A 15,902-nucleotide genomic window follows, 5' to 3' on the forward strand; every position below is an offset into this window, starting at 1 on the left:
CGTGTGTGAAGTGAAGCACTGGATACAACGGATATAACGTGATTGAAGTGCGGACTGTCGGCTTCAATTCGCAGGCTTCAACAACGATATAAATATGTTATTTTATACGTGTTTCACACAGTTGCACTGTGTGAAATTTTATGTCCGTTAAAAAAATTGGCAACAGTTAAGAAATATTCATTTTAAAAACAAATTAAACTAACTTTAGTCAGACTCCAGATCCTTCGTTTAGAGACGAAATCGTTCAGAAATCGTTTAGAGGCGAAGGCCCTAACCCAGAACCCCGTCGTCACCAGCACCACCACCAGCACCATCCACCATGACTCGAGTTTAATGTTGGATCTGGGAATCACCAGAACAGTTGTGTTTTAATCTCCCAGTGACACCAGAGGGACTACAGATTCTTGTAAATGCGGTGAACTCTGTTCTGGTTCATGATTTAATGTGTTTTCACTATCTTTTTCAGTATCTTTCTCACTCTCCCGAGCCATCTGCTTTGTGCCGTGCTACGTACTGTAGGTGTAGACTGTAGGGTTTGTTTTGGGAATCGAGGGGTAGAGGTCACCTAGCCCCCTAAATTACCACCTGAAAGATGTGGACTCTTGGTGGAATAATAGAAAAATAAATCCCAGAATTTCTTGCAAATGCATTTGCAAACTAACTGCTATTCACGCGAGTGGCAAGACAAAGGCTTTTACAAAGGCTTTTCATGAATTCAAATGTAGCTGCCATAAGCTTTTTTTCAAGAATGTCAAACGTGTGGAAATGTCTTTGAGGACTTTTCGCGGTGATGGTCATCTTCTCCAACCTGCAGCAGCATTACACATTTCGGAAATTCGAGAGGCACCGTGTGTTACTCAGTGTGTCCGTGTGCATAACTGGCTCAGCATGTCTGCCCCGTCAGTGTTCGCGCACACGTCCTCGCGAAGCATAATCTCTACATCTGTGCTCCGCAAACTAGAGAAGAAAGGAAGTGAGAGTGAAAGAGAAAACCCCTCTTGTCTGTTCTTTCTCTTTGTCAGCGTAAGGGAACAGGTGGGTGGGGGCTTCGACTGGTCTGAGAGGTGCATCACCCTCTGACTCCCGTGTTATCAGGAGTCCCTTCTGTGATGCACATGCACAAAGGAAAATGTGTCCTCAGGTAGATTGAAGATTCTGAAGAATTTCCTACTCGTGCTGCCATCAGCGATCCCCTCGTAACCCACCTGTGGTGTTTGTGTGTTTGTGGGTCTGTCTCACGGCAGCTGTGTCAAAATGAGAACTTGTGAAGCATCGCCTCCTCCAACACAGGAAGATAAGGTGGTGGAGATATATTAATTAAAAAGCAATTATGCAATGGAAATGAAAGGTATGTGAAATCAGGGTGATAAGTACATGCATGCCTTCATCATCGGGTATTATCGTCACAGTTTTCGTAGTCCTGATTCCACTTCCAGCCCATGCAAAAAAAAAAAGTGAGTTGTCGGTGTTAATGAATGTTTTAAAAGTCAAGCTGTCACGTACTAACGCAGACGTAATACAATAATAAGAAAACACTGATCTTTTCAGCCACATTCTGCACTTTTAGTGTTTGAAATCCACACGTGATGCTAGCTCACTCCTTTTTATCTGGATGTTTTTCTTATTGTTGTGTGAAAACGGCTATTGGAGGAAAAGCCCATTCTATTCAAAATGCCTCCAAAGTTTTAGTGCACACATACATACACAAATTCCCGCTTTGCAAGTGTCTCTTAGTTAATACATCACACGAGAAAAAAGAAACACAAAACCAATAGACGAGAGCTAGTCAGAACAAGTCGGTTTCTTGAAAATGTTAAGTTTCGAGAGCGTGCCCCGTGCCTCGTGCTGCTATGAGGAAGTGAGACAGTGTCGTATGATGGTTTTGCAAATACGTCTGCCACGACGGGTGCCATTTTACATAGATTTCTATAAATTACATTTAATTATGGATTTTAACACATGTTCAATTGGAAAAACGTGGCATTACCGAGTTTGTGGGGGTTCACCCACCACCTGCAAGTAGTTTGTCTTTGGTGACCGTACACGCTAACACGTACACGCTAACACGGTCCAACAACCTCCAACTTAAAACCTCCAACTTAAAAAATAAAAAGATAGATAGGCAGCAGGTAAAATAGATCCAAAACTGATCCAAATATTGAAGATATTTCTAAAGGTGCTATTGACATGAAATTTTCACCAGGTGTTGGGAACAACCCGAGTAATACATTAAGTTATGTGTAATAATGTAAAATAACAAGGGGAAAAAGTATTGAACATGCACAGAAAGGGAGGTGGAGAAAGACACGGAAAGCCAAGACACCAGCTGAAACTTATCAGTGATCAGAAAACCACCCTGATGAAAATCAGCCGGTTCAGTCCAAACTGTTGGCCAAAAAAACCAAGGTGTCACACAAAGAACATCTCATGATGGGTGAAAGCAAATAAACTCCCTCAACACCTCCCGAACGTTATTGTTGCAAAACATCCCAATGGCATCGGTTACAGAACTATTTCTAAACGTCTGAACATTTCAGTGAGCACATTGGGGCCATAATCCGGAAGTGGAAAGAACATCATTCAACCACAAACCAGCCACGACCAGGTGTTCCTCGCAAGATTTCTGACAGAGAAGTGTGAAGAATTGTCAGAAGAGTTGTCCGAGAGCCAAGGACCACTTGTGGAGAGCTTCAGAATTGTTTCAAAGAAAACAATAAGCAATGCACTCAAAGGCCACGGCCTGTGTGCACGCTCACCACGCAAGACTCTGCAGTTTCTGAAGGAAGAGCACGTCGAAGCTGGTTTAAAGTTTGCTGCACAACGTTTGGACAAGCTGGGAGAACGTAGTCTGGTCAGATGAGAGCAAAACTGAACTCTTTGGACGCCGTAACACACACCATGTTTGGAGGACAAAACGCACTGCACATCATCCCAAAAACACCACACAGACAGTCGGTAGTCGTAGGCGCCTTGAAGCTGCCATTACCAACAAAGGCTTTTGTACCAAGTATTAAATAAATATCAGTAAGTGTGTTCAATACTTTTTCCCTGTGTCATTTATTACACGTAACTTATAACTGTGTGATAAGACTATGGCAATAGTTTTCTTTAGTCAAAAAAATAGTAAGACTTTTAAATTACTCGTTTAATGGTTTAACGTAGAGGCTCCTCTTTACCTCAGCCATACAATGAACTGGTATCTAGTCTCCATCAAATCTAATCTAATCTAAACTTTTACATAACACATCAATGAAGTATCTTTCTTCAACTAAACAACAGTGGTTAAAGAAATGGTTGAAAATACACGGGCTAAATAGACGATGTGTAATGTCCTCACATGCCCGACAAAAAAAGGCCCTTTCATGATGGGGAAATGAAATTGTCGCCAGAGCCCCATCAGCATTTGTTTTGCAAGTTTTTCCGTCAAATATTTTCTGTGAAACTAAGAGTCGTGTTTTTTTTGTTTTTTTTTTTTCTTTTGTTCTCGTTGGTGACTGACTCTCGGTCAGGAGTGACGTGACGCAGTGAGAGTTGCTGCTTGTGGTCAGCCAGAGTGTTAAACGCAGAGCAAAAAGTGCGATTTGAGGCGATAGCAAAGGCGACAAAATCCTCACAAACGGCTGCAGCGTCGTTCTAAAACGCGAGCGGCGTTTGGAATAGTGTCAGTCTGTAAAAAATTAAATAATAGCTTTTATCGCTAAGGTGCCTTTCCACTGACACTGCTGCATAAATTAAGCTGCGGAAGCCGCAGTCGAAGTAAACCTGTAATGTTTTTGTAACCTGAATTATCTCTCATCTAGTGGGTGGTGATAATATAATCTGCAAATTAATCAGCAGCTGAACCCTCAACTAAAGTGGAACTAAAAGATGGAAATGAAACGCACGTATTTTCTTAAAGACGTAAAAGGAATTCTGATTGGTCTGAATTTATAGATCGATGCTACGATCTTTTCGCAGACATCAGCAGGAGTTAACAGTCAATGATTTATTTGCTTAATTTGATTTATTAACACCTCGGTCAAAGCTCTGAAAAAAAATCAGTGTTCGAGAGGAACAATTTAACGTTTTATATTGTTTACTTTCCGCCTGTATTGTATTTCGCTATTACGCAGCCTCTGCATATGTCTCAGCCGCAGTCGTTGCTCATCGGTATCATAATTTTGTTTATGTTTTGATGTGCTGTCGCTTGGCTCCGCTGCAGTTATGTCATTTTCTCTTGGTTGAAGCCGGGCCGCACGCCGTTGCTGTGAATTGTGTCCACTTTATGGTACGTGTGTGTGGGCGACTTAAAAGAAGCATTAGTCACTCGTCTTTGTCTCATGTATTAGACCCGAGTGAAAGTTAAGCACACGCACTCTCACTCTCACTAGATGAAGCATTTCAGTTGATTACACTATTAGATTTATTTACTTTATCTTACATGCAGTTTACTTCCTACTCCCACCTGCAGTAGTATTATTTCCTACACTGCGGTCTCCCCTTTGTGAACGGTTTGCATTTCCAGGTTGCGAAGCAAGTGGGCGCACGATTGAAAGTGCGCATGCAACTCATGCACACGCCGGCTTTCTGCAAACGAGCGCCGCAGCTCTGTTTGACGAAAAACGCTGAATTAAAACACAGAAATTGGAAATGTGTTTTTTTTTTTTTTTTTTTGAATTTTACGACCACTTTTGCAGACTCAAGAACGAGTGGAGGTGATTCTCAGCAATGTGAGAGAAGCGAGCGTGCTCGATATTACCGTAAGACTACAGGAAGAGATACGGGGAGGGCGTGGGTGGGGGATCGCCTCTTTTGGTCCTGTATGACTGGAGGGGTGACACAGCTTGTTTATAATGATTCTTTAATTAATTTCTTACAGTCATCGTTCCTCAATGCGAATGCTTTTTAAAAAAATCAAAAGACGGTAAATCATTAATTGTAACGCGACTTGGGTGAGTTCAAAAGAGTGACAAGAAGCACAAGAGCCTGCAGGAGGTGAAATTACGGCTATGGTTTGATCAACAAAAGCCGTGTGCGTGACCTAATCTTTCCGAATATGTGTTTTTAATGTTGAATTGATTGAGACGCCGAATCGACTGATCTGATGAAACCACGAGAAGTAATGACACATTTAATTTCTCATCAGACTGCGATCACACCCGCAGTTTCTTTTCTTCCTTTAACAAGCCTGTAAAATGTAAACATTTTGCACTTCTTTTCCCACACGAGAAGTCAGCCGAACGTCCCGTCGGCCAGTTCATCTGGAGGTTTAAAGTCCAGGTTCAAATTTGCCGGCCGATGAGTAGAATTTGAAATCGTGGTCTGTAAATCTAACAATGCAAAATAAACTCGTCTGCACGCAGTAACGGCAGAACGCATCAGGGCTGCACACGGAGTAAAACCTCTAAAACATGGCTCGCCTTAAATGAAAACAGCACACTGTTAAATGTTCAACCAAATGTTTCCACCCAAAAACACCTGCAACAGCAATTTTCTCGGAAGAGGACTGAGACTCTGATGGAGAAGACAACTACTGCCATGACAAATTACCATGTAGAAACCAGGTCAAAGAGATTGATCCCATTTAAGATAAAGCAGAAAAACAATTGTATTTGGGACAGATGTTATGAGACTTTCCTAAAAGCTTTGAAATCCACACGACCTGCCTTCTCTTCCTTACACACGCAACAGCCAAACCACCTCAAAGCCTGATAGAAAGTCAGATAGAAGTGCTTTTTAATTCACGTACACTAAAAACCCACCCATACGAACACAAAGCTTTCTTTTCCACGGTCGTGCGCACCTGCCCCGCTCCTATCGCTAAAGGTGATTGGTTACGGGGATGGAAACAGATCTCAAAACGTGGCGCATGTGGGTGAGTCAGGTGCGCAAACAAATCTTAATAGCAAAGGCGTGTTTGACGTCTGGATTCACCACTTACATTGAAAGCAAAAATAATCCTGATAATTAATTCTGTTTGAATACGTAAGTTGGAAGAAAAAAGAAGAGGCATTAAGATGCACTCACTGCAATACGAGAGCTGCACAAAACATGCACAGGAGGTCCTCTAAATGTGGAGAACACAACACAAAATGACACGAAAGGGGAATTTCAGACATGTTCGCTGGGGATAAAATGTCAAAGCAGTCATAAAACAGATACATTTAAGTGAAAAAGGCAAGACCTACCACTGGTGCCGTACCGCTGCTTCTCCTGGCCACAATGACACTTAATAGTTTGTCTTAGTCAAAGGGGGCTTATTGAATATATGTTGCCCACATAACGGTGACACATTCTTGACATTTAAGAGTTAATAATATAATCATCTTGCGAACAGACGCTCTGCGCTTTGCTTGTTTTGGAAATTGATCATTTTCTGGGAAGAGGAAAAAAAAACAGACCAAGCGGCGGACCAGTGGGAGTATTGAACATGCAGCCTTTATGTGAACGCTGTTTAACCACAACAGCAGGGGAATAACACTCAGCTGAGGGGCCGTGGAGGTATTAGCGGCCGCGAAACTGCCGCTGCACGAAAACAGCCAACTCCAATAGGAAAGTATTGTTCTAAAAGTCAAAACTTTCACCGTCTCAACAACACCTACTCTTCCAAAGTGGGTTGCTGCACTTTTCAGTTGAAATTAAAGTTTCAAGCCAAGCTAAGGTTTTTGAGTTTGTGGCCATTGTAGTGCTTCACAGCTGTCGGAGTGGAGACTAAAATTAGGTTAGGTTAGGTTGTAAAGTATTTTGGCGTTCAAGTGCTAACGTGGCCGTAAGTCGTTGGCTGCTAGGCAACTGTTAGCATGTGGACTCCACAGAAGCTAACAGTCAGGAAGCTAAAGAGCATGTAAATTAATCAGGGTTTCCACGGAGTATAATCCCGATTTAAGGCCTTAAAAAGTCTTAAATACGAGTTTATTTTGCATTTACATTTAGTCAATTTGCAGCACGACTCCCTCTGGCCCTCAGACTTATCATGTCCCCACCCCAGGGACGTCCCGAGTCCTGAAAAATGTCTGAAGTTTCACTTGTTCAAACCTGCAGGGAATGCAAAGATAATAATTAAAGATGAACTTTAATAATGTCAGCTAAGACCTTTACGAAAGGTCGTGAGCTCCACAACGAATGGCTCGATCCCCTGATCACGTAACCTTCAAGACCTGAAAACATGGCTGCTGAGCATGTGGAACATCAACAACAGTTTACTGAGGTAACGACTGCGTGAAGAAAGAAAGTTATTCCTTCTCCTTTGGAATTTTACCCCTTTCCACTTCAGTTACATTCCTTTGTCTGTATTGTTGTTTTTCGTCATTCATTTTTTCACAAAGTCGTCCACGAGACTTTCATTCTTGAGAGTAGTCCTCATCTCTTTTTCAACTACCACTTATCCTCACTAGGGCCGCGAGGCTTCGCTGGAGCTTATCCCAGCTGTGATCGGGAGCGAGAGGCGGGACACACCCTGGACAGGTCGTGTACCCGCCATCGCAGGGCTAACACACAGACAAACAAACACTCACACCCAGGGTCACTTTAGAGTCACCAATCAGCCTAACAAGCACGTCTCTGGAGGTGGGAGGAAACCGGAGAACCCGGAGAGAACCCACAACACAAGGAGAACATGCAAACTCCACCCAGAAAGGCCTGAGCTGGCAACCGAGCTGCTGTGCTGCCCCGAGACTAGTCCTATTAGTCATTATTTAAATGACTTTTTTTTTTAGATGAATTTAGACAAAGTATAAATATAATATACCTTTGTGAAAACGATATATTATTAAGTCCTCACCTTGGCTCTCTGTACAAAAAGGAACTTCTCACTACTAGGATGCGAGTACCTTAGATTGAAGAGCGAGCTACAACAATATCAAGACATAATTTGTGAAGGTCATGGTATTTTTTTTTTTGTGTCCACTCAAAGTGAACTTAAGCGTGTGTTTCGGCTCTCACCCGGTGTGTGGTGTACTTTGAACTCCGTGAAGGTGGACGGATTTGAGTCACAGGGGGTTACATGAAGTGAACCTTTGAAACACTGGTCTTTTGATATGGCTCATCTGTGTCAAAGCCAAGTTTCAGCTCGACAAAGTGAATATGGGATCCAAAGTGATCCCATATTCTCGTACCCTTTAATTCGAATTCTCTTGTGTCAATCGGAGCAGATGCTGTGAATGTCGTGTTCAAAGATGTTTTCAGAAATAACGACGATAATAAAAAAAAAAACTAATTAAAAACCTGGTCTGTGGGATGTTTTCTTTTTTTGTATGTGGAATTTTTTTCAAAAAATGGATCTCTCATCTTGGAAGAAAACTTTACATACTTTCCGCCCGATGCTCCCTCGCCGTCTAGAACAGGTTATCACAACTTTCACAATCAGTGGCAAGCATCCTCAAAATAATAGGCAGCCGTCTGACGGCTCGGAAAAACACGTCACTACGATATCCTGTTTTTTTTTTTTTTTTTTTTTTTTTTTAAACAAGGTTATGTGTTTTGTCCAAAACCAGACTTCCGCTGTATATTCTAATTAATCAGCAGGAGGAACATCTTTCCTATAACGATCACAATATGTAGGTAAAACCTATGCGCTGTATCTTCTATAGACAGTAATCAAACTCAGAGCGTGAGTGAGAGTGACTTTTACTGAGTTACTCATCTCAGGTTCACTCTTGTCATTTCTGTCTACAGTAAAATAATTCTGGTTAGTCGACATCAACTTAGTCATATGACTTTCACTGTCTGTCTGACCATTATTGGCATGTTGTGCTTTGCAGGATGCACTGCAGCGCATGCAATGTACCGAAATAAGCTTGAGATTTTCAGAACCAGTCTTTCTGTTTCTGCAGATCAAGAGCCGCAATAAGAGAGGACACGAAACTGTGAAGAGCATCACTTAACTACGCGTCAAACCCGCTGAGAAATCAAGAGTTTTATTTTCCACGAAATTAAAAGAAAGTTGATAGAAAAGCAACCGTCACTGCAGCTCTCATGAAATATATTTATTTTTCTTGCATTGTAGAAAATCTGTGCAAAACATACAGTTTGGTAAAATATTTATTTACAAAAAAGAACTATACTGGCACAAATCCTTAAACAAAGCTGCTGCCGGGAGAGGATCGAATGTGAATCTTAAAAATGGTCCTGGGTCTAAACACACACACACACACACAAACAAACAAACTCTCTGCAGGATCAGTAGAGGTTGGTCTTCTTCATTATCCTCAAGAACTCCTGCTCGTTGACCTCGCCGTCTCCGTCCCGGTCCGCCTCGTCAATCATTTCCTAAAAGGACAGGAAACGTGGTGCATCAGACTGTAACGGACACAAATGACTTGGGCACGTCGTCTGAAGAAATGACGACTCGTATGTGGTCATACACGCTCTTCTCATAGCAGAAGTTACCCTGGAATTACCTTCTGCTGTTTAAATACCACATGTAAGAATGTCACAGTGTTGTAGGAACCGAGACGAGAAGAGGAACTCTGTTCTTTTCTAGAATGAACTTGTCATTTCATTAAATATTTGCTAAAAATAGTGAGATAGACAAATCCTATAAATACTCATTACTCTGATTGTGATAAATGTGTTAAATTACTATTTTCTAGCTCTTTCAGATACAGAAATAAGCCATAACATTATGGCCCTTTTGACAGGTGAAGTGAATAACCCTGATTATCTGGATACATTAGGCAGCAACACTTTTTCAAACCAACAATTGGAAAGGATTTGACTTTGATGAGGGCAAACTTCTGTAAACTAGATGACTGGTGACCCTAGCCAAGGTTCACTGATCAGAGCAGAGGCTGGTCTGGGTGTTACGATCCAACGGATGAGTTACTGTAGCTCAAACTGTTTAAAATTTTAATGTTAGACGACAGATCACTGTTTTGTGTCAACCTGCAAACCAGTCAGGGTGTCCATGCTGAACCCTGTCCACTTTGGAAGACACCTGAGCACAAGAACTGGACCACACAGTAATGGAATAAAGTAGCACACACTGTCTTGATCCAGGCTTCCTCAGAAAACCATTCAGTAGCAACAGGACCGTGCTGCTCATTTCACAGGTTGCTGGTTTTTATGTTCTGGCTGATCAGTGTATCTTGCCAACAAAGTGTCAAACACCAAGACACTGGAGGTCAACGCTGAGATTGTTAGAAAGCATCATGGATCTGCGTCAGACAGATTCACGAGTTACCTGAATGCACCAAGATACCTACGGTAAGTAAGATTCACAGAACTACAATACCTGCAGCTCTTCATCGGTGAGGTTTTCACCCAGCTCCTTGGCGACTCTCTTGAGGTTTTTGAAGGAGATTTTTCCCGTGCAGTCATCGTCAAACAGCCGAAAAGCTTTCATAATTTCTTCTTTGGAGTCCTTTTCGCTCTGTTAACATCGACCGAAGATGTGACGGACAAAATAATTGACGTGTTACGAATTCAAAATGTACTGAAACTTCTCTTCTTTGATCAAAATGATCAGTTGACAGCGGACTAATATGCTGTTCTTTGAAATATTTAATTATACCAAATATGTTATTAAAGTGTTTAGATAGACAGTTTAGATTCAATTATTTGCATTTGAAATGATCACATCACCTACGGCAGCTCAGAAATAAAACTGACTGTAAGAGCTTAGTAGCCATCTTGTTTTCAGAGCACCTGAAAGCAGAACTACCATGGAGAATTTTCCATTGCTAGAAAGCAGTTTTGAAAACTGCGCTGGTAGTTTCCACGTAGTTTCTCGTGTATACATATGCGACACTCACCATTTTCAGTGTCATTATACTGAGAAAGTCGCCAAAGTCGACCGTTCCAGAGCCCTCTTTGTCGATGTCTGCAATCATCTTCTTGATTTCCTCTTTCTTTGGTTCAAACCCAAGAGCTCTCATGGCAACCTGTGGGCACAGATGACAAAAGCTGAGGCAGCTGTGGCATCATTGTCAGGCGTTTCTGTTAAACACGCAGATCAGCCTCAACATTATGACCACCGACTGGAGGGGTGAATAACATTAACCCTAAACCCTGTTGTGTGCTACTGGGAAAACGTTTGGACCTGGCATTCGTGTGGATGTTACTCACAGATGAACCACCCACCCAAGCTATTGATATTACATACACAGCAGTTTAAATATGAATGAATATGTCAAAATAAACAAAACTGCAATTGTCCCGGTGTCTTTATTTCATCTTGATAATGGATAATTCTTTTTAAATACTTTTTAAACTCACTGTGCCAACAGCACAAGGTGTTGTATCTATGGGAGGATACACAGAGGCCCCTGCCCTCAACCTATAGGACCTAAAGGCCCCGACCAACAACACTGCCTTGCAATGCACAGGACACCTTCAGGAGACCCATGTCCATTCTCTTATGAGTCACAACTGTTTTGGAGGCACAAAGGAGACTTGCACAATATTGGGAAAGGTGGTCATAATGTTACACCTGATCGGTATTTATATATGCATACACATAGCAATGCACAGCATTTTTCCAAATGCGCATTAAAACCAGTGACACACCTTTAGCTCCTTCACGTCTATTGTCCCGGTTCCATCTGTGTCGAAGAGGTCAAAGGCCTCTTTAATTTCTTGCTTTTGCTCCTCAGTCAGTTCGACTTTGGGACTTATCTTTTTCCTTTGGCTGGTCGAAGGAGCAGATTTCCGGTAACTCGAAGCCTAAAACAAAATAAATGTTAAAATATGAGTGCAATTACACAAAAGGTATCTGAAAACTGTTAATAATTGGTAGGAAGACGTTCAAGTCGACTTGCATCTTGCTAGTTAGCTTGCATGCTACTCCACGAGACCAAACAAACGGATTTTCGAGCTACAAATAAACTATTGTAGCGGCGAAGCCCCACAATGTTTTAAATGTGAATGAGGCGAGGCAAATTTGCACTATATATTTACGTAAAGATATACCATTTCAATACAATATCCAGTCGGGAGAGCCTCAAGGATGTTTCATAAACGGATGTCAACAAAGCAGCAGCAACGGCTGTTTTTCCTCCTATTATGTGACACCGGAGACAGCCAATAGGAAACGCGAATACACAGTATCGCAAACATATCAGCCAATCACCAGGAGGAATGGGCGGGTTCTAACGGTGTACGCCAATCATTTAAACCGTTGCTTGTCGCCCGGGTCGCTTAGCAACCGGGAAACAACGCATGCGCAGTGCGTAAGCGTCGCAGTCGAGTAACAGATGGCAAAGAGGAGGGCAACTATTTTAGCGTTTTACCTAATTGAATGAAGGTAACATTTTATATTTTCAGAGGATATATAAGTTTATATTACATCGCCGACATCTGTGCGTTCTATTTATCCCCTTTCAGCGTTATAGATAAAGTGAACTTAGATGTAAACGTGTCTTGTTTAACGTTAGCTTTTTAGCTTAGCCGTAAAGCTGATATTCCTAAACTCTTAAGGTGAGTTAGAAGCCGCAGTTTTCACTGTCAATGTATTCGTAAGCTATTGCCGTAGGTGTATTTGAACCGTTGTCATGGCTAAAGTTGTTAACAAGTGTAGGAAGAAGGACTTCTGCTTAGAAAAGAGAGAAATAGGAAACCACTTTGTGCATTTCAAGTAAAAATAAATATGCAACAGACCATAAATATTACCAGTAAAAATCCAATTAATATTGAGTGGTTTCTGTGTTATGGGTGTTTATACACTGTCTGGCCAAAAAAAAAAAAAAAAAAAAGTCACCACCAAAAACAAAAACAAAAAACAAACAAACAAAAAAACTTGTATTGAATCCAAAGACTCTTAACGGGGTTCAGGTCTGGACTGTGTGAAATGATGTTTCATGCTCCCTGAACCACTCTTTCCCAAATTGAACCTCATGAATCCTGGCATTGTCGTCTTGAAATATGCCCATATTCATCTGCCTCTCTTCTTACCCTGATGCACCCATCACGATGGTTCCCCACTATCCTCTCAGTTTTTCATAATGCGTTGGACAGTTCTCAACCCAATTTTAGTAGTTTCTGCTTCAATCTCCTTAGATGTTTTCTCTGCTTGATACCAATGATTTGACCCTTCTCAAACATCTTTTCCACGACCACGCGATGTGCCTTTGCACATGGTTGTTTAAGAAATGAGAAGCTAGTCATTGCATCATTTGGGTTCAGATGTTACCAGCTGAAATACAACCACCCAGGCAGTGTATTTGTATTAATGAATGCTTTAAAATGTTGCAGCAGGTCAACATGAGGCGGATTTTAACTGCCTTTAATTACTGTTGGGAGTGCACTTTATTTTCAGATGTTATTCTTGTAATATCAGAATCTGTAGAGCAATTTTTTCTTCTGAAATATAACAAAAGTCATGAGAGCAGTATTGTAGGTTATTTGTCCTTTGCTGCTTCTCATTGTGACGAACATCAAGCTTTACTATCTTAAAAACAATATTTAGGGGGTGAAAAAGCAGATGTGAAACATTTCCTGTCCCTTTTTCCATTCAGACACCTCAAATAATGCTGGGAAGTGAAATCATTAACAATCGGCAACACGTTGGATTGCAGAAGCTCTCGGCGCTGGCAGGAATCTCGCACTCCTTTTTGGGCCCCAGTAAAAAGTACAAGTTCGTCCAAGATGACGCGAGCGGGGGCTCTGCTCTCGTGTGCTCGTGTTTTCGCGTCGTGGAAAACCTCGAGCTGACGTGCGCCGTCGGTCAGCTGGTTCACGAGACTCTTCAAGCCCACCAGAAGGTCTACCGCACGGGGTCCGGGTGCTTGCTGTTTCTCGCTGGGGCGTGGAGCCGCGCTGCTCTGGACTGTCTTCAGAGAGGAATTCCCGTGGCACATATAATCTCGGCTATGTCCGAAGGGATGGACGTATGCGTGGATGTTTGCGGGAAGTGCGCCATTTCAACTGAGCGTCTTGGTGGGACGACATTAGATGGGCTCGCCGAGGCTTCACAGGCGTCATTTCAAGGGGCAGCAGAAGTTAAGTCTCTAAAAATCAGTGAGCAAAGAAAAATAAAGCTCAGCAGGCATTTCCGTGAAGCCAAATATGAAAATATCCCCAAAGTTCCGCAAACTCATCAACCCAAGCTTCCCGACGTTTTGCGCATTGCCGAGGGATTGAGCCACGGTTGCGATGACTCGATGAAATTAGTCATAGAGGCCTTTCAGGTGCAAACGAAAACAAATCAAGATACCAATTACTCCACGTTTGACGTCGCTAAGGTGGTGACTTGTGTGCTACCATGTTTGCCAGAGGAGCATTCCTGCGTCGCACTGGGCTGCGTCGCGCTGTTGCCTCCTGAACGGACTTTAGTTGCTCATCATTTAAAAGGACAAGACCTGAAGGTTGCTCTCATTAGTGGAGATTTATCACATACCTATCGCCATCTTGGCTTTAACAGGCCAACGGGTCTCCAGCGTGTGAGTGACAAGTTGGAATCAAGCAAAGAGGACGAATGGGTGGAAAAAGTGTTGACACTTTTGTTGAACCTCAACGTCAGCCTGATTCTAATCAGTGGCCTCGCAAGTGAGAAAGTGATTGCACATTGTTGTAGACGTCACATACTGGTTGTGGAAAAAGTGAAGGGTTCGGTTTTGAAGACATTCGCCAGTTCAACCGGAGCTGTTCCGGTAACTTACGCCACACAGTTGAGTAAACACCATGTTTGCACCGGGGTGAAAGTTACAATATGGCGAGACTTTGCACAGAACGAGAAGAAGTCTGCAACGGCTGTGAATATTTCCACTGGCAGGCATGACGGACTGGTCACGGTGATCCTTACAAGCTGCGTACATGCAAAGCTGCCGGTTCTGGAGGATCAGTTCTGGGCCTGTGCTTATCGTTTGCACCATGCACTGAAAGACCGAGCCCTCCTGCCTGGAGCCGGAGGGGCAGAAATGCTTTGTGTTCATCACCTACGAGAACGAGCAGAGCGCCACATCAAGAACGGCGACCGTGTCCAGCGATCCAAAACGGGGCCGTCAGCTAATCGCTACAGCGGCGTAGTGCTGCGCCTCATGGCCGACGGTTTAATAGATTACATATCTACCGTAATGGTTAACACGGGAAAGTTCTCAAAAGTCAAAGCCAGGACCGCAGTGAGCCAACAACTGCGAAACTATGACCTGGGCATCGCTGAAACGACGTCACAACTTTTCTCTGAAGCGAAACCAGACGAAGCACGAGCAGTGGGAGTTTATGATAATCTGAGCGTGAAGCAGGAGGCATGGAGGAAAGCCTTAGATCTGGTTTTGCTGGTCTTGCAGACCGACGCGGAGGTCATCACAGGCGTGAGCCAAAAGACAGAAAATCTGACGCTGCTGTAATGCTTTCTTTTTTTTCACCAAATGTACGAAATGTTTATTTAGTCTGCAAATATTTTTGTAAATATAAATTTTATGATTGATATAAAGTGATTTCATACAATGTTTGTTGTGTCTTCAATGTATAGAAACTTCTGAATTCTGTGATACCTATATTCTACCACAAGGGGGAGACATACACTTTGGAAAGATTAGGAGCGTCTGTTAAAACTTTAATAATTTTTTTTTTTATATATAAAGATTTATAACTTTTCCTCTGGCATGTCATCTTAAAGCTGCTTAATGCTGGTCTCACGGGAAATTTCTTTAAAATTTCTGTTTGTTTTTACTACAAAGCAAGCTTGATTCACCTGGCTGTAGTTGCACATTACCTTATAGTTTGCTAACCATGTTTTCAGCCAGGGAAAATAGCGACTACATGTCCAAAGCCTCTATTACATTTCCCTCTAATGGAGCTTGGGAGTCGTTTTGCCGTGCCAGTACACCTCTTCGTCTTTGTCTCATTTCTTATCCTTAACGATGTTTACCTACTCACTCCATCGTGTGTCTACAGCTCGGCCAGGAGTATTTCTCGTTGGACACTGCTCCCATGACAACTACGGTGGCTTTCTTTGTCACAGCGGGGTTGTCTGATGGACAGGAAAC

General features: G+C 42.4%; 2 protein-coding genes across 3 annotated transcripts; one reads left to right on the forward strand and one right to left on the reverse strand.

Moving 5' to 3' along the window:
- Positions 1–8,948: 8,948 nt before the first annotated feature.
- Positions 8,949–12,014, reverse strand: cetn4 (centrin 4). Its single transcript, XM_047585912.1, has 5 exons — positions 11,887–12,014; positions 11,485–11,640; positions 10,731–10,859; positions 10,211–10,348; positions 8,949–9,246 (listed from the first exon to the last, which is right to left on the reverse strand). Exons 1-5 carry the CDS (start codon positions 11,887–11,889, stop codon positions 9,157–9,159), a joined length of 516 nt encoding a protein of 171 aa, XP_047441868.1. The 5' UTR covers positions 11,890–12,014; the 3' UTR covers positions 8,949–9,156.
- Positions 12,015–12,132: 118 nt separating this feature from the next.
- On the forward strand, positions 12,133–15,361 carry bbs12 (Bardet-Biedl syndrome 12). 2 transcript variants are annotated; one of them, XM_047585910.1, is made up of 2 exons: positions 12,133–12,220; positions 13,431–15,361. In XM_047585910.1, the coding sequence occupies exons 1-2, from the start codon at positions 12,215–12,217 to the stop codon at positions 15,258–15,260; spliced, it is 1,836 nt and encodes a 611-aa protein (XP_047441866.1). In that variant the 5' UTR covers positions 12,133–12,214; the 3' UTR covers positions 15,261–15,361. The 2 variants fall into 2 exon arrangements, with proteins under 2 accessions (XP_047441866.1, XP_047441867.1); XM_047585911.1 differs by having other exon boundaries at positions 12,173–12,393.
- The last annotated feature ends 541 nt before the right edge of the window (positions 15,362–15,902 follow it).

The sequence above is a fragment of the Mugil cephalus genome, chromosome 5 (assembly GCF_022458985.1).
Source record: "Mugil cephalus isolate CIBA_MC_2020 chromosome 5, CIBA_Mcephalus_1.1, whole genome shotgun sequence".
NCBI lineage: Eukaryota > Metazoa > Chordata > Actinopteri > Mugiliformes > Mugilidae > Mugil > Mugil cephalus.